This window comes from Suricata suricatta, chromosome 5, assembly GCF_006229205.1.
Source record: "Suricata suricatta isolate VVHF042 chromosome 5, meerkat_22Aug2017_6uvM2_HiC, whole genome shotgun sequence".
NCBI lineage: Eukaryota > Metazoa > Chordata > Mammalia > Carnivora > Herpestidae > Suricata > Suricata suricatta.
In genome coordinates this window covers 32,602,768-32,628,733 of record NC_043704.1, presented here as the reverse complement: position 1 = coordinate 32,628,733, position 25,966 = coordinate 32,602,768, and the positions used below count along the sequence as shown (strand labels likewise).

The window sequence follows — 25,966 nt, the reverse complement described above, 5'->3', positions numbered from 1 at the left end:
TGGTCTCTCCACTTCCATTCTTATGTTCCTCTCCATTTCATTCACAGAGTAGCTATAATGAATATTTAAATATGATAATTCCATCACGAGACAGCTCCTCTTAAAAGCCACTGAAGTGCTTCCCATGGGAATTAAAATAAACGCTGACCTTTTTATCGTGGCTGCTGTGTGCAGCAAACCTGACCTCTACCTCCGCTGCCAACCTCATGCTATTGCATCGGTGCCAACCTGGCCACTACACAGGGTCTGAGTCTTTTCACATTCATTGATTGTACCGAGTTTTTTCAACCTGTGTTATTTCTGCCTGCTATGCACTTCCCTAGGATAAGTTTTCCTTGTTTGTTAGGCTTCCGCTTAACCGTTACATCCTCAGTGGTTCCTCACTTCCTATCTACATACAGCATTCTATCCTGTTCCTTCAAGGCATGTTTTACAACTACAGTTGTATGTTTGCGTTTATTTGAATATTGCCTGTTCATTCCCCAATACCTTGAGCACCATTAGTGTGGGACTCATGCCAATTTTAGGACCATTCCATACATAATATCTAGCGCACAAAAAGGAATATTGTAAACATGTACAAAATTCCTACCATGTCTTGGGCATTGTTCTGGGTACCAGATACACCAAGCAATAAAGACAAATTCCCTGTTCTTCTAGCGCTGACATTTGAATACAAAGAGCCAGACAATAAATATATGAGTATATTCCTTTGATCAAGGACTCTCTCAGCGCAGGGTGCTAAATACAAACTTGGATTTCATCAAAGAAGGAACACATGCCCGTCTTGCGCCAATCAGGGTCCCATGGCTCAGATACCCTCATTCTGTCTGTGTTTTTTTTAACCCTGCCAAGCTACTCCTGAGCGTGACTTTTGCTCTGGCGCTTAGAGGCCCTTATCAATGGCATTCTTTGTCCTCCTCTCCATTTGTACTGGCAGCTGAGAAATTTGGCAATTCCTTACATAGTGACTAACAGTAATACTTCTTTGCAGATGTAATGCACCATATAAATGGCAAGTCCTGTACAAACACTAAATAATTAGTCTTCATAATAACTCTAACAAGATAGAGTGTAAAACTCTGTTTTGTATGGAAATAACGGAGTCATTGTGAATATACCTATTGAAATCACACCACAGTGGAAGGATGTGTGTTGTGATTCTGAAACTCCTGACTTTTATGGTGTTTTCTGACTACTAAAATAAACACAGCTACAAATAACACCATATAAGATGCTGTTTTACAAATGCTATATTTTCTTCATTAATAAAGTAATTTAATTTCTAGGTGAATGTAAAGCATATAAAATGCAAACATCTAGCAAGCTACTGGCTAGAACCTCTGATTTTAGCAACTTGACTTACTTTGGCCAGATTTTTTTTTGGTGATCCCCCAGATTCGAGTCTGCTGGCTGTTAACTATTTAAATGCTGGTCTTCATTGGTGTACACCTTTCTCTAGACTACGTCACAGATTTTAACTTAACTCTAGTACGCTAAACTTGCCTTCCATTTGTCCTGATGACTTAGGGCCATAGTAATAAATGCTAAAGAGTATCTTGTACTGTTGTTGGTTCCTGAAGTGAAGGAATTAAACCATGAAGCATGGGCTACAGATACCCACAAGGGCTTTTCATAGAAAGGGTCATTATGGTGTGCATGCCTCTGAAAAATGGGAATGTGGCTTAGCTTTGGCTGCAGCCTGAAAGTAATTCTGATCATTAAAAGACCAGGAATGGGGGCCCCCCATTGGAAGCCCAGCAGAAGACAGAAATGCAGCTGTGTTTATCTAAGCTTTTCTTCCATCATATGTTCTATAAACAAGCAAATAAGCAAGCTACTGTTCATTAATTTTATCCCAGTAATGGCTTCTTCTGTTTGTAATATTCTGTATTCATTGTTGGTTAAAACTGAATGGTGTTTGAAATCTATCTGTGCTAGATAGCTTCTTCAGAATGTAGAATTTGTTTTGAAAATATGTGCTGCCTCTTAGGGTATAGCATAAGAGGTTTGTGAAATCTTCAAAAGCTCCAGTAGTTAAGAAAATATATGCCTTTACCAGCATATTTTATTCCAGGATCTTAACCAAAGCATAATTTAAGTTTTAAAAATAAAGTCGCATGCTATAAAAAACACAAGTAGAAGATGACATAATTATTGAAAAGTATTCATAGAAGTACTCAGTGCTGACATTTAAAGTAAAAATGTATCCTTTAGGAAAACAGTTATAGTGAAATCCTAACTTTGTACAGAATCAATGTTTGCTTGCCTCATTTTAAGAATCAAACTCCTTGGCTCTAGAAGATGATAATCAAAGATGGATAATACCTCATGGAATACTATTTTACACGTCATTTTAGTTTTGCTCTTCAATGGGTTACAGGATCTTTCTGTAAATTCACCCTTTTTGCTGAAATGGTTTTAAAAGTTTGAAATTATTCTTTTAAGAAATGTTAAAGAGTTTGGGGGCCCTTGGCTGGCTTAGTCAGCAGAGCATGTGACTCTTGATCTCTGGGTCATGCGTTCAAATCCCACATTGGGTGTAAAGCTTACTTTAAAAAAATTTGAAAAAATAGGAATGTTACAGAGTTTTCAACACATTTGTGCCTCAGCTGACACTCTGTTCTTCTGGGTAATGCCATGAGCTTATTAAGTAGGAATGCAAGTAGTTATAAAAACCTTTATACCTTACTTAACGAGCTCCCAAATTTTGTATTTTGTATCTAGCTCCCCAAGATTTGTATTATATATCTTAATATGAAATAACTTACAATCCAGTTCTATCATGTTGCCATTTTCTGACAAGATGAAGATTGATGTTGTTTCTTGACAGACATCAGAATTTATATAAACCTCAGTGCAAAGAAAGTACCAAAGTAATAGGCACAAACTATGTGTTCAGTACAGATTTGTTAAATGGAAGAATGGTACTTATTTTGAAATTATTGACATCAGATAACATTTATTTCAGCATATAAGTGGGCATTTAGATGGAGAAATGAAAGTATCATAGAAGTGAATAATCTCTACTCAAAATTAAAGATTAGGAAGGTGAAAGGTAATTTTGAAAGCAGTTAAAGTGGACACTTATAATAGGCATGCTATTATGTAGTCTTTGAGAATATCCTCCCCTTGGATGCCCTAATTTTAAAGGATTTTTAATAAATTATTTTATTTTCCCAGTTGACAGTTTACTACTATTTGCTGCAAGGTTTAATTGACAAAGAAGTCTTTTAAGTAAAAAAAAAAAAAAAACCCAGAACTGCACATTATTGTCTTTTCTTTTTCCCCAAGATACCTACTTCTAATTAAAATGCTCATATTTAATTCAAATATAATTTATTATTGTACCGCTTCTTTTAGTCATTTTGTTGACATTAAAGCAGAATTATTAAGAAGAGTTAGTCCAAAATACTAATTTGAATAATGAATTCTAATTTTTAACATACCACTGAAAGTTTGAAGTGGTGTCTTTCAAACGTGGAAAAATCTGAAAAAAGAAGCCACAAGAATGCAGAAAATAGTCAAAGAGAGCTAGTTGACTGTCAGAAGAGAAATTTCTCATTCACCTTCTGTTTTAATGGAAAAGAGCTGATATCCTAATTATATCATGATGTCTATGTATTTAGAATTGTGAACATTGTGTTCAGATAAGACCAGATATGTGGGCAAGTTGATAGAGAAGAATCCTTGGTGGGCAAGAGATCTGTTTTCTATCGCTGCTGCTAAATCTTGACAAATTTTGTATTCTTAAAATGAAAGTAATAAATTCACATTATCATAGCCTTGTTGTGAGAACTCAGTGAGTGGATTCTTGGTTTGGTTCCTTATAAAGCTAATGCTGAATAATTGGCCATTGCTAGCATTATTATTGTATTGTTCACGTTATCATTGTTATTACTTATGTGACGTGCTCCTCTCCCCTCTGAGGAGCCTTAGATGATTAATTTCTAAAATAAAAGGTTAGGATGACCCATCTCTCAGGCCCCTAACTACACCAAGATTCTGTGATTCATGAAACTGAAGGCATTGCAGTTCACAGATGTTCACCACATGATTAGGGAACAAAATTAATTCTGGGAACGCTTGAGCCTTACTGAAAATGGGTAGACATGATGTACAATCACTATCAAGTCTTCTGCAACAACAAAGGAGTCAATTTGTTGGAAATACAATTTATTAGATAGGTAAATTGAATTTTATAGTAAAATATTGACATGTTCAAAAAAAGAAAAAAAAAAGAAAAAGGCTTTGCATTTGAAGTCAGGACATCTCTGTTTTCTTCTGGTCTCTTCTTGACAGATAACAGAAGCTAGTGACCAAGTTTCTTGGGACTCAGTTGTCTCTCTTTATGGGATTAAATGTTGTCAAAGACCAGTGCCTCTTCTATAATTTTATGTTTCATTAAGTTCTAAAATTTGCCAGGGGGTTCTAAGAGAGTCTCCATAATATTTCAAAGAGTTTTGCTTAATATTTTTTTCCTGTTGCTCTCTGTTTCCTCAACATTACCCAAATAGATTGCAAATTCAACACTAAATTTTAGAATCCTTTTCTGAAAACATGTTTACTTATTTTGAGAATTATATTAAAATTGCTATATTGTTTTTCAGAAAGACCTGTGATTGTATGTTTTGTTTTGTTTTGTTTTAAAGGACAAATCTTAGTTAACTATTTTCTAGACAAAGGCTTCCAGGAGATTCAAAGATTCAGTGAGGCTTATGGGTTTTTTTGTCTAGTTTAACAGAAAGAGAAGAGTGAAAAGTGGCTGAACCAAATCTATGTACCAACCAATGAGCATAAAACAATTACACAAATGTGGAAGAAATGTTGGATTACAAGGAACGGTGGTTTGTTTAATAACGTTTTAGGAGTTCCCTGGGTGGCTCAGTCAGTTAAGTATCTGACTTCAGCTCAGGTCATGATCTAACAGCTTGTGAGTTTGAGCCCCGTGCCAGGCCCTGTGCTGAAGGTTCTGTGTCTCCCTCTCTCTCTGCCCCTCCGCTGCTCACACTCTGTCTCTGTCTCTCTCTTAAAAATAAGTATTAAAAGATTTTAAAAAATTTAATAAAAAACAATGTTTTAGGTGATATCTACTTGAATATGTTGTATCTATATTGTTAGTTTTTTGCCCCAAATTGATATTAAATCTTCTTTTCAAAAGTTAGTTCTAGATTTTTGAATTTCATACTATTCATATTACTTCACACTATCAAAATAGGTATTTAGTTTAGTAGTGATGTTAGAGAAGGAAAGATTTCTTTTGTTAATGAATCGCATTCGCGAATACGTCTGGATGCCATTGGCTTTTCTGCCACAGTGCTGCTCATCATTTGAATTCAATTTTTAATTACTTAAATATACACGTGAATTAGAGACTTGGATAATTTAACTAAAGGTTCACACATTGTATGAGGTGACACATACTGTTTTTCCCCAAAAGGAAATGTTCAGGGCAAGTGCAACGAGGAAAGTTGCTTTTATAGAAGAGAGGAAAAAATCTTAAATTCAGAGCTGTGCAGGGTTGCGTACAGCCATAGCCATTACTAGAGTTTTATGCTTTACCACTGCAAAAATAATTACATGAGCATTATCTAAGCAACGATCTTTAATGGATTGCATTTTGTTAGCTTTTCATTCTATACTGTAAAAACTCAAATAACCTAGTAAATGAAAAAAAAACCTTGATTTATCTGACTTAGACCTTTGATATTTCTGAAACAAATTTTATTATTCATTGGTTTGAGATATGATCTCAATTTTTAAATAAGATATAGTGTTACTAAGTTGGTTTTAAGCTGACCAAGTAGAAACATTGTGCAAATTATTTATTTTTATTTGAAAAGTATTTTCGTTTTGCATGTTTCAAGGGTGTTAAAATTTTTCAGAGGTGTTATCTTAGATTAATAAGGTAGTCCCGTAAAGGCACATATTATTTGTTAAGGTCAATTCATTTGCTTTCTCTATAAACCTTACATTTTAAATGTGGTACCTTCTTAATACCTAATCATAATATGAGTTCATAAATAGTGAAAGTCTTCAAACCCTATTGTTTATTTTGTGGGAACAGTAGCTGGAGTTTTCAGTTCAACTAGATTGACTTTTGTGTCTATGTATTCTATTAATAAATAATGTACAGTATTAAAGTTAGAATGACAACAGTGTGGCACGATTATATTGACTTTTCTTTTTCCCTGTTCCCATTCTTGCCTAAGAGGAGGACAAAGTCTCCTCTTTGAAGTCTTATTTTCCAAGCGCTAACATAGTCTTGTTGTGTCCAAGTTGTCTCAACATGTCGATTAAAAAACGTTTTTGTTTGAGTGGATGTTAAAGCTTACCAAGTTGTGTGCACATACTTAGCTGGTATAAAGGAAGGAAAAGTAGAGAATTACAAGAGAAAAATACAGGATTTTGTAAGCCTCTAAGTTTGCTTGAGGTTTTGAAACCAAAATTTAAGCATGGCTTTTGAAATAATAGTTTGAGCATCAGTTTTCTACAGTGTAGGACTTCATCCATGAAAGCATTTTTAAATGTCGTTGCAATGGAAAGACACCCGTTCCAGTACAAAATCATTGTACCAAATGTTTTGTTCAATAGATTTCAAGAGATAAATAACATTTATCACTTCAATCTATGCACTGAACATACCAATGAACATTTTAAGTACCATCTTAAATATGATGACTAAAATTCTTGACATTTTATTACACACTGGGAGAAAATGGTGTGGGAGAAAGATAGCATTTTTAGGTTTTGCATTGAAGTATGCATCTCCATGCCCACTTTGTAAATGTGGAGAGGTTATGTTCAAGTAAACAATGGAGTTGTTTTTTAAGACTAACTCATGCCAACAAATGATTTCATGATTCCATTATGTTTATAAGATACAGAGGATATTTTGCTGTATGAACTATTTTTGAAATACAGACTTAGTATGTGTATATAATTCACTTCCTAATAGAAAACATCATCCCAATGTGTCATGTAAGTGAAAGCTGGATTCATTTATATTCAGTAGCACATGGATGGGGAAATGTGAGCAATAGGCAATGAAGAAATGCAACTTAAATATAAGCCAAATGCTAACTGTGAGGGCACAAAATAGCAAAATACACTTGTCCACTGGCCCATAGAGGATATCAGATTATCCCTGTTGTGTAGCTTAAGGCCAGATATTGTTATTAAGTTGCATATGTCTCTAAGTAAATATAGATTCTCCAAGATATATTGAGGTGGCTATTATTGGTAGTTTATTATAATCAATGTCTCCTTGCTGAATTCGGAGATAAGGACTGTATATGTCACAGTTGAGTATAAGGATTTCATCTTGTTCCTACAGTACTCCGAGATGACTTCAGACAAAATCCTTCTGATGTCATGGTGGCAGTTGGGGAGCCTGCAGTGATGGAGTGCCAGCCTCCACGAGGTCATCCTGAACCCACCATCTCATGGAAGAAAGACGGCTCTCCACTGGATGATAAAGATGAACGAATAACTGTGAGTATTTCATTCAGCGGAATGGGGCAGCCATCGCTCTATCTGTGTGTATCTTCACCAATGAAAAGAGAGAAAAATGAAGTAGTTTGTTTATAAAATAAAAGGTTATACACCCCCCATTTTCCTTTCTTTTAAAATAAACACATTTTTGTTTTCCCTGTGTGGACATGAAAATGAGTGAGGAAAATGCATGTTGCTTTGTGTAGAGATTAGTAAAAGAAAATTACAATTTCTACTTTAATGTCTTAGAGTTAACCCTTTTATGCATGATTTAATTGCTGATATAATTCAGGGCATATCGCATTTCCATATGCTACAGTAAAAATTGTTAAAGATTTGATAATATGGTATGGATCCTAAGGTGTCCTAAGTCACTTCAGGACTTTTTTTTTTATCTCTTTCTCCTTTGCAGATGGCTTTTGTGCTCTGTACAGTTTAATATTGTGTCTGAAAAATAGAATCTCATTCTGAAAGATGGTTAAGTGATGGATTTATCTCATATAAAATAAAATTGTGTGACTAGATTATTGGATTTCAAATTCCTGCTGTTATACAAGTAGAGGAGTGTGCTCTCTGGAGTAATAATACATTTTCTTGACATCAGTATTTTATATGACTTCTTTGCTTTTCTGTCTTATAAGGTGTTTGTTAAAACACGCAAATAACTGGACTCTCATTGAATCTATGATCATACAGTATTGCTCCATACAAGTTTCTTTGTTTTGCACATACACTCTGTTATGAATTCATTGGTCAAGATTTAAAGTACCCAGGAGTGGGGCATCTGGGTGGCTCAGTCAGTTAGGCATCTGACTTCAGCTCAGATCAGGAGCTCACGGTTCATGGGTTTGAGCCCCACATCAGGCTCTGTGCTGACAGCTCAGAGCCTGGAGCTTGCTTTGGATTCTGTGTCCACCTCTCTCTCTGCTCGCTCTCTCTCTCTCACTCTCTGTTTCTCTCTCTCTCTCTCAAAAATGAATAAACATTTAAAAAATTTTTTTAAAAGTTACCCAGGAGAATATGTGTATAAGGAATAGTCACTACTAAAGGTACAGAAGAAGAAATTCATAGCACAGACCACACAGCCCTAATAAATGTTTGCACTATTTCTGAACAACCATTTAGCAGGTTAGCATGAGATTTATAGGGAAAACTAAAATCAAGAAGGTTATAGTAGACAAGGTTTTAGGGACCTTGAAGAAAATCAAGCATTTTTCTTGCAGTGATCTGAATTAGAATGAGTCTCTTAAAGGATTTTTAGAATTCGAGCGATTGGGGTGAGAATGACCTTGCTATACGTTTGAGAGGTGCTGAAAAAAGTCTCCTGGCAAAGTGAATTGTATGTGAAACATTGTTTTTGGGAAGTGAAGTCAAGAGCACTGGGGCGAATAGACTATAGGAACAAATGCTTCTCTTACTAGTGACAACAGATTCCTTTTAGATTTATGTACAATTAAGGTAATAACTTTGTGCCTTAAAAACGTATTTTAAGTCACCTAATGACCATTATCTGTGATTTCCATTTCCCTGCCTGAGTGATTCAAACACACTGAAACCATTACTACCCATTTCCTCCTTCATATCTTTCTTGATTAATTACTTATTTGGGTTTAATACAAATTAATGATAAAATTCTCAGCATCAGAGATACAGCATTAAGCAGAAATCAGCGAGTGCCCTTCTGGAGTTTATATTTTGTGAGTGAATATACAGATAAAACCAAAATAGATAGTATAATATATAATACACTAGGCTGTAATCAGTTCTATAAAAAATACTGAAGGGTTAGACAGATTAATTAAGAGACGGGTGGGATTTTAGTTTTAAATAGGGTGACCAGAGAATGCTTCTCATAAAGACCTGAAAATATTGAGGGAGGGAACCATACAAGTACCTGGAAAAGTAAGCAGACAACACAGTACGTTTAAAAACCCTAACATGGGGCCTACCTAACACATTTTTTAAAGGTGCAAAGTGGTCAGTGTGGGTTGAGTAAAGGGGAGATTGGTAGGAGATAATACTGGGGAAACAAGTAGCCGGACTGTGTAGGACCTATAAGGTCTTGTAAATAATTTGGTTTTTCCCCTTGAGTGAAGTGAAAAACATCAGAAGTTTGCAGCAGAATACTCTGCTGTCTTGAGAACACACTCAAAGGACAGCCATGATTACACAGACTATTTGGGAGCTTTTGATAATCCAGGCGAGATGGAAATGGTGGTTTGGATCAGTCTGCTCGGAGGGGAAGTAGTGACGAGTGGTTATATTCTGGATCTGCTGTGAAGCAATAGCCAACAGAATTTGCTAACAGATTGGATGTGGCTTGCAAGGAAAAGAGAAGAGTCCAGGCTTACCTTAACTGATTGGTCTCAGCATTTGAAAATACTGAGATGCCATTTATTGTAGGAAGAGAAGAATTGGGGTTGGAAGTATCAGGAGCTCAGTTTCGGACATTATAATTTTGAAGTACTTATTAGATATCCTAAGTACAAATGCCAAGTAGGCAGTTGGAAACATGAGTCAGAAATTCAGAGTTGAGGTCGAGACTGGAGAAAAAACTGACTTGTGGTAGCCATAGCATGTTCTCATTTCTCTGCAATCCTCCCCTGCTTCTGGGCAGATGAAAGACTTTGTTTCCCAGTTTCTTTGCTGTCGGGCACACCAATCTGACTAGTTTAGATTTATGGGCTGTGTGGAAGTTAAATAAATTAAATACTAGTGAGTGAACCTCCAGCAGCTTTTTTTTGTCTTTGCCATGTGGCAACCAAGGAGGACACATTCCAAGTGTTGCAGCTACAACATGGACACTCAGAGGGCCTGGGTCCTTGAATTATGGGTATCTAAACTTTCCACACCACACCCCTGTATTTCCATGACAGACACATCAAATGAATGAGAGAGCTTTGTCGTATTATGTCATGGAGCATTTCTTACCATAGACTAACGTAGCTAATCCTGATGAATATCGGAATCATCATTATGTATGCATTATTTCAAAACAGGGGACTGAAATCACCAAGGCAGTGATTACAGGAAGAAAGGAAAAGAGAGTCAGTGTTTAGCCCTCAGGGAGAAGAGGCAGAAAGAGTAGTGAAGACTGAGAGGGAGTGGATGAGAAAGGAGGGTAGGCAGAAGACAGCCAAGCAAAGACAGGGTGTTAAGGAGGTGACAAAGACTGAGTCATTGGCAGCCTGTCCATCACATAATTAGGACTGAGAATAGACCATTGAATTCAACCATTCGGTGGTCAGTCATTGATGACCTTCACAAGATCAGTTTCAGCAGAGTCCAGGGGTTGAAACCTGATGGAAGTGATTCAGGAGAGATTGGAAAGATTGAGATCAGACACAGAGAATAAACAATTCTCTTATATTGTATCTAAGATTGTGGATAAAAAATAAAGGTGATCATAGTCTCACATTTTGAAAGGTCAGACTTAATCTTAAAAGTTTTTTTGTGTGTGCGCACATGTGTGTATCTGTGCATTTTCTGTGACGTTAGCAGTTTAAAACTGCCATGGTAAATTTGGTTTTTAATAATTCCTAGAACCTCCTGTTGTATATGGAATTTGGAGAGATGTTACGGTTTATGCCAAAATGTTGAATTCATTATTGGATCTTCATTTACTCCTTGCTATCCAGTGGGTGCTGCTTTCTACTATAAATACAGAGCACCAGGTCTCCTACGCCTTAGTAATTTAGAGTCAGTATAAGATGTGTCTCCAATCAGGAATCAAACAATTTAAAGTTGCAATAACCAATGCTATGAAACAATGCCAAGACGTTAATGTATAAATAATTTTAAAATCATTTAAATGCTGCCAAAACGATGATCCACGATAGCGTTCCATATGCTAGGAAGTTGTAACATCTGAAACTTTTACTATTTCTAAGACCATCTGTGTGTTTTGTATAAATTATGACTGTGAAACTGATAAAACACTAGAGGTAAAAAGCACATTTATACATGCAGGGAAATGAATAGATTACAATCAGCAGTTTAAGTTCAAAATTACTATTCTTATTTAGATCCGGATTGTTTTCGTTTTTGTTTTTGTTTTCCTTTAGGCAAAACTCAAATTGAGTAATTAAAACAAAAACTTAAGACAGGAACAGAATGTCTGACGTTATATCCAATTCTTCCCCTACCCCCAAATTGAAAGTAAAGTCTTAAGAGATATTGGTTATTAGATATTTTATGTGATTTTTCTTTCCTAAACTTTGTTTTCATATCTTTGTTTTTCTTTGCCAAATGCGTTGAGCACAGATGATCAGGAGATTAAAGCACATAATATCTTTATGAAAGGCAAGGAAAGATTGCATGGTTATTGCTACAGTTTTGGTTCTAGGAGTTTCTGGAGTTCTTTAATGTGGTGGCTTTCTTTGTTGAAAATTTAAAGTACAACTCTCCCAGCTGTGAGAACAAAGACACACCCTACAAAAAAGGGCAAATATGTAATTGTAGCTGCACCTGTATTTTTGATGTTCTTAAGTCATTTCTTTTTACAGTGACCTGGATTCTGAGCCAAATTTTAGATCTACGATGATTATAAACCAGAAACGTATAAATACCATTTTCTTATTTTCCTACCTGACAAGAGAATCTTTTAGAACTCTTCTGGCACTTCTTAGAATAATTGGAAGGAGGACTTAGATAATGTTTATTCTTTCCTCCTTTTTTTTTTCTAAACATGAGTATTTATATTTAGAATTAGAAATAGAAATCGTTTAACTGGCAGACTGGATTAAATAGATTTACTTCATATGACTGAGAATTAGTCATAACCATTATTATTAATAAGTGAAATTTTCTCACAGAAATGATTCAGAGGACCGAAATCTTTTTTTCTTTGATGTAGAACATTGGATATATTTTACAAAGAGTGATATATTTAGTTGATTTCATACTGTACTTAAATTCAAGATTTTGATTTTATAATGTGAAAAATTGATAATGTTAATATTGGGGAATAAAAGTAATACCAAGTATTGAAAAAATAATTTTGTTTTAATCCAAAAAAACCTAAAATTGCCCGTGAATTAAGAAAAACAAATGCAATTGAAAGTAGACATCACAAATACTTTCATAAATTATAAAAGGATTTATGCATAAAGATGGTCAGTTATAGGATTTTGTTAAGTAAAAACTGACAAGTAAAACCAAATAAGCTCAAGAAAAATTTTAGTATAATTTTGGGTTTCTGAAGGAATGAAGAGTCATTGGTAAAGAAGAGAAAGATACTGATGCCAAAACATTATAAAAGGGTATTAATTAAGTTTATTAAAATAAACTTTATATTTGCTAACCCGAGTGATTTTAATATCCTTTTCTTTTCTTTTTTTTATTTTCTTCTTTCTTTCTTTCTTTCTTTCTTTCTTTCTTTCTTTCTCTCTCTCTCTCTCTCTCTCTCTCTCTCTCTCTCTCTCTCTCTCCTTCCTTCCTTCCTTCCTTCCTTCTCTCTCTCTCTCTCTCTCTCTCTCCTTCCTTCCTTCCTTCCTTCCTTCCTTCCTTCCTCCCGCCCTCCCTCCCTTCCTTCCTTCCTTCCTTCCTTCCTTCCTTCCTTCCTTCCTTCCAAGAGAAAGAGCAAGCAGGAGAGAGGAGGAGGGGAGAAAGAGAGAGAGAAAGGATCTTAAAAGCAGGCTCCATGTTCCGTGCTCAGTGCGGAGCCCAACATAGGGCCGGATCCCGTGACCCTGGGATCATGACCTGAACCAAAATCCAGAGTCAGTCCTTCGACTGACTGAGCCAGCCAGCTATCCCAAAATTGTTTGCTTAGTGCATGGTTTTTATTTTGTTTTGTTTTGTTTAGACCTAAAACTACTGTAATATTATATGGCAAGAGTGCCTGGCTGGTTCAGTCAGTACAGCATGTGACTCTTGACCTTGGGGCCGTGAGGTTGGGCCTCACAGCAGTGATAGAAATTACTTAAAATATTAAATAAATATTATATGTCAAAGTTGTTTATTATAAATCAACAGGTTTTGGGATCACATAGTGAAACATAGATTTCCTTTCTATTAGGTCTATGAGATGCACATTCTCCTGATTGTAGCAGTGGGGACTGCAGGCCTCGCTACCAGGAAGTGGCCAATGTCTCAAAGAACATAGTTTATAAAATAAAACTTATTTAATTGGTTATTATAAGCCAAACCCAATTTTATTCATAAACTAAAATTTTATATTATTCAATAATACCCAGTTGGTAACTAATGAAGCAATAGTATCTATATGGTTTGCCTCAGCAAGTGATGAATTGTGATGGCAAATTGATACCATTATTTTAATAAAACAAAATGATAGATGTATACATTTATATATGATGTATGATTAATGACTGGAAATTAAATCCTTTGATATAGATTAGCAAATGAATATAGGAACAATAGTAAATTCTCAATTCCTAAATTCCATATACTTGCACAGATTTTGCTACATATATAATGACTCTGATTTGCTGTCAAAATAAATTTCAACTTAGAATGACTGTACCCGTTAGCTCCTGGTATAAAACATTATTTTTAAGTTTGCCATGGTCTGGAAAGGTTAGTTCACACAGTAAAGGTGATGGTGGGCTTAGAACTAGGACTGGTACATTAAGAATTAGTCTATATTTAAAAAAGTATTCATCCATATTAATATCCAGTAATGAAAACTATAACATAAAGATCTATAAAAATTGAAAACTTCAGTAGTTTGATAAAGATGGCATGAAAATGTTCAAATTAGACCAAAGGTTATTATTCAGATAAACTAAAAATATTTATTCTGGGCACTAGAAGCCCTACCTCAAAAGATATAATGTGATTATCTAAAGAGGATGATAAATAACTTCACCATTGGCATTTAGAGAAAGAAAAATTTATATTAAAAAGGATATTATAAATCAGTCGATTTTTCAACTGAATGTGTTTTATAATTAACTGTACACATTGTGAATTAGCTAGGTTCAAATATAATCAGCTATACCCATGTGAAAAGTTATTGCTGAAAAATTAATCAATTATGAGAAATTATGTAATGTTGGCAAATTGACTTAAAGGCAATCTTGTTCACATAGTGGCTTGGCAATTTTGTATAGCTGTAATAAAATATAGTAAAACCTAATGCTAATAGTACAGTATAAATTGTGAGATGTATCTAAAATAGATCACAGTTAGTTTCTTTATGATAACCTTTGGTTGTCATTTATCCTGAATGATTTCATTTTACTAGTTAAAAGCTTAAAAGACATTCGTCTTTTCATGTTTGAAATTCTTAGCTTTTGAGCTAAAATTTACAGATGAACAAAACATGCTTTTTTCCTTCCCTTTGTATGTGGCTTTGTGACATAAACATCTTTTTAATAACTTGTATTATTCTTTGAGATAAACTGTGCGTTGAATTTTTAATTTTTTTTTTACCTACCTGTTCTATATGCTATAGTAGCATGCTATGAATATTCTATAGGTCTTAAAAAGTTTGGTTTTTTTTTTACTCGATTGAAAAAAAAATTTAGATGATGAGAAAATAGTTTTATTATAAAATACTTATTTCCATCAAAGCCACACTCAAACTTGAAACCATTTTATTCCCAATTTCATCTATTTATCCCATAACCATAGTGGTTTTTCTCATTCTTCTTTGAAAGATGTAGGAAAAAATTACAGCGTAAATGGATTTTAACATGCTTGGCAAGTGTATTAAGAATTTTTTCTTAAGGTGCCATAGCTGGGATGGAAAGCCATGCTGGGCACCGTCCTGGTATTTGCATTAAAAATCCCTAGTCCTGGGAAAACCAGGACAGTTGGTCAACTTCAGCCTAGATTGTTTAAAGGAATTGATTTATATATGAATAAAAAATCACATTCATACAAGGTAAGTAAAAACTAGTTAAAAAATAAATGGAAGCATTTTACCTCTATCATTTCTTTCATAAGCCAGTTAAGGATTTGGAAATCATGAATGAAGTTAGGAGAAAAAGTCAGTTATACATTGAAAAAATTGTTTAATGCTTCCCATCCCCATGCTAGAGAGGTACAGTTGTTAGAATAAAGCATGTCATCGGTTCTTTTTCCAGTCCTTTTCTGCTTCCTGTGTGTCTTTCTAGGTTTCTTTGATTTCCCTCGTTGGTGTGATATTTTGGTGAAAAGCAGCTGACTCACATCCCATCCAAATCCCCAGTGTCCTCCAGATCCTTCATGAATTTGGCATTCAGCCTCTCCTTGCCAATTACTTCCTTTCCCCCCAATTCCCACATGTCTGCCTCCTGAGCCATCTGCTCCTCCTCCCTTCCTCCGATTAGTGCTTTCCTCTGGTCTTCCGATTTCTTTTATTGTTCAGTGTCTGTTGCTTCCTTTTCCCCCCTCTCCTCCCTGGGAGGAAATCAGCACACTTAATGCGCTGATGTCATAGAGCCCCTTTTCCCTGAGAAGCTGAAATTGTGTTCCTGCTAAATAAATATGTGGTTCTGTTGGATGAAGGTCAGAGGAAACTGTGTAGTCAACCAGAATTTATTTTTCCTGTCCATCTTACATAGTCCTGCATATTACATATTTTGTATTTTTTAAACATGGAAAGGTTTTTGTGATTTAATTCTAAGTTAAATCAATGTAAATTTGTAATATGAAATATACTGAAGAAATGAGTGAAAAAATAAGTTCATATGGTGCTTGGGTGGTTCAGTCCATTAAACATCAGACATTGGCTCGGGACATTAATCATTTGGTTTGTAAGTTCAAGCCCCACGTCAGGCTCTGTGCTGACAGCTCAGAGCCTAGAGCTTGCTTTGTGTGTGTGTGTGTGTGTGTGTGTGTGTGTGTGTGTCTGACCCTCTCTCCTCTCTCTCTCTCAAAAATAAAACAATTTTTAAAAGAATTTATATACTATCCTACTGTGTTAATTTTTACATTTAATAATTGAAACAAAGTGTATTAGTAGAATGAAACAATCTTAGGTATTATATGACCCACATAACTTCAGGTTTCAACACTTATTAAATGCATGATCTTATGCATTTTTGATTTCCATAAATGCCATTGCTTTCACTGGTGAAATGAACCATCTAATAACTATGATGGTTCAGTGGTGTTCTTGTAAGAATTCAGTGAGAAAATACATGTTAAATATCGTAAATGGTGACACACTCCCTATGTATTCGTAGTGGATGTTCTGGCTCTGTTTTTGGTATACTTGCCTGAACTCTGTATATATTTAGTCACAAAAACTTTCTAGGAAAGCAAAATCAGGAACTGTTTGAGCCATAGCAATGTTAACTTTTCTGAATAGACAAATATAGTTGTATATGAGAAAAAAGATCTGACATTTATGTCTATTCTAAATTTGTGTGTATGTCCCCGTCATCCCTGTGGGAAAATTTCCACATTCTACAGAATCATCAAGAGTATTCAGTTTAGGTGAATATTATGAGCTAAGTATTTAGACTAATACTGATAGTAAGAAACAAGTTTGAGTCCTCTGTACATCTTTACTGTGAAATGAAATGATCAACAGCAGATTCCACAAAAGAATTTAAACCCTAATATCCTAAGGCATTCACTAGGTTTAACTAATTGCCTTTTCTCCCATGCATCTAGTTCTGTACAGTTCTTAGGGGAATTGAGAAATGGTGTGATTCAGATGAGGTATGCTCATTGAGAAAGGCTGCTTCATCTTCATATGAAAGGTCTTGAATCTTTCCCGAAACCTATAATTTTATATAAATAATTTGATACATATTCCTGTTTGGACAATGAAAATAGAAAAAAGAAAGCCAAGCATTTCAGACCCGCTTGTGAGGTCTACATACCTTATGAAAGACTTGTACTGAACTAAGATATTGCCCCTTCTAGCGTACAAATTAGTTTAGATGACAGTATAATTATAAACATAATTCTGGTGAGCATTTGGTTATTGCTCTAGTTTTTCATTATTTATGTGTTGGAGGTACATTTACAAGCTTGAATGCCAAGAGCTTGAAGGAACAGATTATGAGAGTCATTGCATATGCTGTTCCTTCTGCCTGGAATGTTCTGACCCCTACGCCCTCTTTGTCTAACTCATTTTTTGGGTTCCAACTTTAAGAAACTTCTACAGAGGAGTCTTCTGCAAAATCTCACTGTGTACATCCACATTAGATTTATCTCCCTGTTATGTTTCCTTTTATTAAGTATTTATTTCTTAATCTGCTGGAAATCATTGTTTATACATTACTCTAATATATGTAAGATACTTGAGGGCCAGCTGTATTTCCTAGGTCTGTCTTAAGGGGGGAGCTCCATATATATTTCTCTAGAAATTATTAAATGCATGAAATATAAATCATAATATGATTTTCTAGCATACCTAGAACTGAAAAGTTGCTAATTTGAACATACTTGATTTTATTTTTCCTATATACGTTATATTGATTTTCTTACTCCTCTATAAAATGGAAAGGAGGTATTGTCCACACTGTTTTTTTTTTCTAAAAAATGGTTTTCATTAGCTTAACAGTAACAGTAAGTGAAGAAAAAGACACTATACAAGGTAATTATGTGAGTAAAGATATTTCTATAAGTGTGACTTATAGATACAGAATGTTTCAGATGGAGCTGTGAGAGATTGTAAATAGGCAAACTCCTTTACTTTTTTAAAATATAATTGTCAAGTTAGTTTCTGTATAACACCCAGGGCTCATCCTAACAAGTGCCCTCCTTCATGCCCATCACCCATTTTCCCCTCTCTGTCACCTCTCATCACCCCTTAGTTTGTTCTCAGTATTTAAGAGTCTCTTGTGGTTTGCCTCCCTCCCTCTCTTTAACTATTTTTTCCCCTTCCCCTCCCTTATGGCCTCTGTTAAGTTTCTCCTGTTCCACATATGAGTGAAAGCATATGTTATCTTTCTCTGCCTGATTTATTTCACTTAGCATAATATCCTCAAGTTCATCCATGTTGCTACAAATGGCCAGATTTCATTCTTTCTTGTTGCCATGTAGTATTCCATTGTATAGGGAAACCACATCTTCTTGATCCATTCATCAGTTGATGGACATTTAGTCTCCTTCCATGATTTGGTGCTGCTGTGAACATTGGGGTACATGTGCCCCTATGCATCAGCCCTCCTGGATCTCCTGGGTAAATCCCTGGCAGTGCTATTGCTGGGTCATAGGGGAATTCTATGGATAGTTTTTTGAGGAACCTTCACACTGTTCTCCAGAGCGGCTGCACTGTTTATATTCCCACCAACAGTGTAGGAGGGTGCCCGTTTTTCCACTCCCTCGCCAGCACCTGTAGTCTCCTGATTTGTTCATTTTAGCCACTCTGACCTGTGTGAGGCGGTATCTCAGTGTGGCATTGATTTGTATTTCCCTGATGATGAGTGACGTTGAGCACCGTTTCCTGTGTCCGCTGGCCATCTGGATGTCCTCTTTGGAGAAGTGTCTGTTCATGTCTTCTGCCCATTTCTTAACTGGAGTATTTGTTTTTTGGGTGCAGACAAACTCCTTTACTTTTAAAAAGAAAGAGGAAGCCAAGGGATTTGATGTGCCCGGAGTCACTTAATGAATCTGTGTTGTGAGTCAGAAGTCAGAGCCAGCCTCTCAACACCAGAGATCTTCCTGTTCTGGTTCTTCCCAGGACAGACTAGACCTGATCAACACTTCTAAAGTAGCACTTAAATTTGACTAAGACAAATCCTAACAAGAAAATCCACAGGTAAAGAAAGTGTCTTTCTGGATTCATCTCATATAATTTTGCCCCTTGTTTTGTGTCCCAAAATCAAAATTTCCTATCTTGATAAGTATAGATAGTAGCATTTTCACTATATAGAGTTTAACAACACCCTCTGCTTATTTATTCACTGCATACAAACATGGTCTTGTGTCCGTTTGATTAATAATTCTAAGCATGTTTTAGCTTTATTAAGTATATTATTAAGAACATATACAAGTTCATCTTAAGTTAGCTTTATCAAGTGTGTTATGAAGAATGTATTCAGGTTTATCTTAAGTGATCGACTCTCAGACATTGCCTCAGATCTAATTCAAAAAATTAAAAATGGAAGCAATTTAAATAGTAAGGTAAGCCTAATATATGGCCATCTTAGGAAAGTTTCCTATGTCTGAAGCTCCTTTCTGAAGATGTACTAACAAGCAGACCTTGGCCAACTCCTTTAATTATTGACAGTATTAAGATAATAATATCTTCTCTGATTATTTATTGGGATTATTATGAGGATCAAACCAGAGTATTGAGAGTGTTGTGACAACTATCAATGATAGCCTCATTGTAAGGTGTTATTTTAAGTACTTCTGTCTTGATTTTCAGTTAATGTTCATTCTGCATTGGTATTTCTAATTTGAGACTAACAGTTTTTAAATTCAGAATGAAAAAGGATACTTTTGAATTAGGCATTTAATGGATAGAAAAAAACAAAAAACAACAATAAAAAACACCGATTAAACTGTGGTATACCCTGTTTTGATCAGCTTTTAATTGTACATCAAATATGGGGGTCTCCTCTATGGCATCTACCTACAGGAGGTCTACAACTTATGCTCTGCTTGCCCATTTTTGTCTGGGTCCCTTGAGACACTTAGTTGTAATTCCTAAAAAATTCTTCATACGTGGGCGCTGTGGTGGCTCAGATGGTTAAGTGTCAAGCTTCAGCTCAGGTCATGATCTCAGGGCTTGTGACTTCAAACCCTGCATCTGGCTCTATGCTGACAGCTCAGAGCCTGGAACCTGCTCCCAATTCTGTGTCTCCTTCTCTTTCTGCCCCTCTCCCGCTTGTGTTCTGTCTCTTTCTTTCAAAAATAAATAAACATTAAAAAAATTCCTCATACATATGTGCAAACTCATTCCAGTACTACAGAAAGGGTACAAGAAGGGTTAGATGCAGTGATAATGTAGCAAAGGCTAAAGATTACCAGACAGTGTGTTTCCTTCTTCAACAAATAGTCTTTGGTTCAGGAAACAGGAAGTAATATACTATAAAATTTTCAAGGTTCCTCTAAGTAATGTAATGAGCGTCCCTATGAGTACAAATACTAACATATGTGAAAAATCAGTATAGTCCTGAACAATTTTGTCATTGTACAATGTTGATGTTTTATCCTGTTTTTTGGTTGCATGCTGTTTGTCAGAACTCTTTTAAATCTCTTGAGATGGTTCTGGTCTTCCGATTTTTTTTCCCAAACAGACTTCCTTAAAAACCGTTTAGAATATTTTTTTCCAAAATCTAATCCCACCCAAATGTTAGTTTCAACCAAAGCAACATAAGAAGACATAGAAAAGTAGCTAGCAGATCTGCCCAAGCCGCCTTCCATGTGGAGTTCTGCCAACTTCTGAAATTCACTGGGCTGGTTAGCATCCATCATCCTTCAGTCAGAGTAGACCTTCCAGAAAGAAGTGCCTCAGAAATTTCAGTAATCAGCTAAAGTTGTACCTCATAATTCGAAGTAATGATCAATACAGTATCTTAACCAGAAACATTACAGCCCTATGAAATGAACACACATGGTCAGACAATAAATCCTATAATAAGAATTTCAGATCAGTTTCATATACTAATAGAGAAAGCAGACTTACAAATGTTGTTCCCCCCCATCCTATTTCCCCTTAAAATACATGCTTTCTCAAGCAGCTGTGTTTCTTCATTTTCCAAGACTTGATATATTTGACCAGGCTGTTATATTTCTCCAAATAGCCAAGGACTAGTGAAATTTTACTACTGTCTGGGAGCACTTTGTTTAATTATGGGTTAAAGTCGTTTGCCAAATTAAAGGCATAATCTTCCGTGGCTTCAAGGATGGTGCTCTAACCAGTTTATTTTATTTTTTGATGTTCTGTTAAGCACAGATGAAATGCTTCTCTAAAAATACAGTTTTAAAATTTATCTTAAAACATTGCTTACAGATCTTACCTGTAATTTGGAACACATTTAAATGATATCAGAATGCTTTTTGGTAAATTGTGTTTTTTAAAAAAAGACGACTTTTCTAATTGCTTATAAGTTCTGTGCTTGTTTAGGATGACCAGCTTTCACTTGTTTCCTGCTTATCACAGGCAGGATAAATTGTAATCTTAAAAGCAAAGTAATAGATTCAGAAGTGCATTTGAATGTAGAAGGCATTCTTTCCTTAAACATGGTCCAAGATCCAGAAATCAAAGAAATTATTTTAAGCTTTTAAGTTTTAAATTATTTTTAATATGAGCACTTTAAAGGGGGGTTGGGATTTCTTTTTCATTATTTGTAATTGGCTAAGATTGACTTTATCTGTTTCTCAATCATGTCCACATTATCACTTTTATTTAAGGATGTTTCCTAAAGAAAGAATCCCAGATCTTATGCTGTGGCTGATCCCTAAATTAATGCCGATTTTGCATTTCTTTTGTTTAAAGGATAGTTGCTTTAAAAGTACTAATATTCTATTGGTAACTTCAGACCACTTCAATTTTTATCTCCTTAAACTCAAAGAATGTGATAATATGATAAATAATACACTTGTAAAATAAGCTGGTGTGCATTAACAAAATTACTAACAGATGGCACAGGTTTTCTCTTCTTAAATCTTACAAAATGTAGGTGATCACAGTAGAAACAGGCTCATATTTAAGTCATCTTTAAGAGCATCATCTTGGATGGGAAAATTTCAAGAGCAATTGATCTCAATATGTATAAAACTGGTTGAAAATAATGGAAATTTGTCTCCTTGAGTGGATAACATGTAATTTGCTCAGGAATCCATTATTTCATGTTTCTTTGTCTTTTCACATTCATGGTGTCACTCTTTTTTCACCTAGACATGTTCCATCACCATAGTGCCCCATGCATCATGTTTATAAAAGATCATGTCAGATTCCCTCCTCTTTATTAGGGAAGCTCATAAATAGTCTGTTTAAATTATAAACATTCCATGATACGAAGTGCATCTTTATATGGAAAAAGGAGAACCATTCCTCTGTATAGAAACTAATATAAAATAATTAACTAACTACACTTTACTTGCAAAGAACACATGTCAAGTGTAAACGTGCACATTTTCTACTGGCAGCTAGATGGATTAATGGCAATTCGGCTGGATATCCAGCTCAGTCAGGTTTGAATATGGAGTGGGATGGAAGGAAGTCCATCAAGCTCACACACTCAGGAAGGCCCACCAGCAGCACCTATTTCTTTACCACGCCCTTGAGTCTTGGGATATATATATATTGCAGAATATTAGTAGTTTGTGGTAGTGATGTGGGTTGCACATCAGAAAATATGAGTTCCTGCTCTTTGTTCAAAAGGATGCACTCCATCTGAGCTTTATCTTGGATCTGTGGAGAATGAGCTCCAATCCACTTACTAAAGTGGAGCAAGTTTCTGATATTCTCAGTGTCTTCGGCCTCTCATCCCCAAACAGGAAAATATACCTCCCCTTGTAAGACTCTTGGAAAAATGAAAGATGATGGATATGACAGTATCATGTATGTAGCACATGTTAACATATAATGATTTTCATCAATTACAACAGTAATAATCCAGATTGCTGTTCAAATACATTGGTACACTTACAAAATGTACCAGAGTCATTGATATAATTTTCAGGTGTTTTTGGGAGAAAACCATCAAAGACATTTTACACTTAGGACCTAATGTTTTTCAAGTGTTAGGTTTTTGCAGTTGTTAAATCCTTTAAATGTTCTGTTGGATCAGCAGATAATTTAAATTTATTACCTCTATATTAAGTCATCAGAATTTGAATTTGTCTTTCGCAAGGCAGTGTAAAATGATGTGCTTCTAATATAAATTCTGAAATATCAAGCCTTCTTAAGAAGTGATTAATGAAACCAAGGAATTCTTTGTATTTGATTTCTTAGATCTTGAGAAATCTGATATTTTGTCTTCTATGTAGGTTTTGAGCTACGTGCTAGAGATATGATAAGCTTTTTACCGTTATAGAATCTACATTCCATGGGGAAGAGAGGAAAGAAACATGGGATCAAAGTTGTTTGTTTGTTTAATTGACTTTATCGTATTCCTTGATCTTCCCACTGACTGAAATCCCTCACATGAGCACCTTTCCCAGCACTTAATAATGGAACTTTCTACTTGGGTTTGTATGGATGCAACCTAGGATTTACAAAGATCTGAATTTCAACTCAAAGTTCAAACAAGACATAAAGACCTAGGGTTAGGAGCCCTTCAAAACACTGAGATTGCTAACACTGTAAATACTTTTTGCCCTAGATTTTCTGTTCGGTAAGCTTTTGTCACAGACAGGAACTGAACTATTCATAACTGAGAAAGATTGTCCTAAACAATCCCAGTGATTTTTGAAATACTCTTAAGATACACCATTTCCTCTTTAATTTCTTTTTCACAGATAACTATAGAAATAAAAGGGGTCAAGAGGCATTTGTTTTTATTTCTTTTTTTGTCCATGAGTTAATCATTAGTTCTCAGGAAATAGTAAGAAATGTGTGTGGATAGTTCTGAAGCTTAATGTAAACCGTCAAAAAGAGTTCCTTTAAGCTCTAGCCTCAAGCCTTCTTTTCTTGGGATTTTATTGTCTTCCTCACATGTAAATTACCCTACTAGCTTTCCCAGATAGTACTTAGGTATATTTTCATTTGTTTTAAAATGAGTAGTCTAGGGGAGAGGAGGGTTATTATTTCTATCTTATCATGCGTCCCTTATGAAACAAGGCACACATTTGCTAAATAATGTAACTAGGTTCAGTCCTAGTCTTGTGATCAATAAAAGTGAGTGAAGCACTGGCCATATGGCTATTGAATCTCTGACCCTGGTCTGACGAGCCCTGACTTCTGATTAGTCAGTTAAGCTTGTCCCTTGCAAGTCTTCTCTTGCTCTCCTTTAACTCCTCAGGATTAAAATACCACGGAATGGGAATGGGTGTTTGCTTCAATTTGTAGCTGTCCTAGGGATGTTCATACTTGTAGAGAATCTTAATGAATAGGATTAAATGCTTTTATTGCTTTTAAATTTTTTTTCAAATTACAAATGTTTCCATAAAGTAATTCTCCTTACTTAATATCCATAAAGTCATTCTGAATTTCTGAGTCCAAGAATCCCTTGCATATTCAACCTTGATTTGATTTTTTCTGCCATTGTTATGTGTCTTCTTCAGAATATAAGCGGATTTAAATTTCAAGAGTAGCAATATTGTACAGCTTCTGGAAAAGGCATTATTTTAGGAAGGCATTTGGTGGTGAGGCCAATTCTCACACTGGACCAAAACTATAGAGAAGAACTAAGCATAAAAATTCATGGAGACATACATGGATTTACTGTTTGGAAATATTTTCAGCTGGTGCATTTGTAACTTGAAAGAATCAAGTGTTTGAAAATGAGCTTTTTCTTCTCTCAAATACTGGGAGCATTTGTCATCTTTATTTCTGAGTATAGTCATAATTCCTCCATAGATTTTTATTTTCAGGCTCTCCTAATAGCGACTGTATGTAAATTCAGAATTATAGCCAGATGGTTAGACAAGGTGATAAAAAGCAAACCTGGTTTTGTAGAAAAGTGAGAATTGCCCATAAGATTTTGTTTTTACCTTTAAAACAGCAGGGCATTGTTTCATGAGACCTGTGAAGGAACTAATACATTAACTTTAATAGCTATGAGCTAAATTTATTTTTCATATGCATACAGAATACTACCGTGTAACACCTATAATTGTCACAGAGATAAAAATCAATCAACTTTCATACCTTTAGGAGATGGCTAGAAAAGTGTCTTCTCTTCCCAAACCACTCTTTATACTACCTCCTTTTTACAGGGCTAACTTTTGGGTTCTGATCTTCATAACTGGGGAACCAGACACCTGGGGAATCAGCTAAAAGCCTTCCCTGTTTGTCTGCTCTCCGTCTCACCAGCACTAAGCAGTTGTCTGCCCCTGATTTGAAATACGATAAATTAAAGGGAGGGCCTCCACGGTTGATTGCTTTAGGCTACATAACTGTGACTGGCTCAAGAAAATGGGTGTCTAAGAGAAAATGCCAAACCCGGGTCTTCACATGGACTTTGAGCCACACTTAAGGGAAATAGGTGCTTTTTAAGGAGACCCTGTTTCTTTTCTGTTATCCCTTATTAAAATGAGGATTCACAGAAAGGTCCTCTGGTGATATAAACTAGATAGATGGGAAGGTAATAATTTATACCTTCACAGGGAAAATCCTGCTCTGCCTATAACTTAACTGTGTCTCTCCGTAGGATGATTCCCCCTTGCCTGCAATTAGCAATAGAGCTCTTCCTGATGTGGTCTGTAATCAAATTATCATAGGTGTGCTTTTGCACCAGCAGACAGCCAACTACCAATTTGTAAGTTGCTAGGATGGGGAGATGAAACGTTCAGTAGGAGAACGGGAAAGCACAGAGCAATGCAGCTGCCCTGGTCCGAGGCAGCAATTGTCTGAGGCCCGTGTTCCCAGCTGGCGGCTCACCAAGCTGCGGAGAGCCACGTGCTCCCACTGGGATAATTGCTTTTTCTGCATGAGGCTCTTGTTGCT

General features: G+C 35.5%; 1 protein-coding gene across 1 annotated transcript in view; it reads left to right on the top strand.

The window, feature by feature from the left end:
- Positions 1-25,966, top strand: part of ROBO1 (roundabout guidance receptor 1) — a 152,395-nt gene that overhangs the window by 4,062 nt on the left and 122,367 nt on the right. Inside the window, exon 2 of the mRNA XM_029938687.1 lies at positions 7,337-7,494. Coding sequence (XP_029794547.1) covers positions 7,337-7,494 — 158 coding nt within the window. The remainder of the gene's footprint in view (positions 1-7,336; positions 7,495-25,966) is intronic.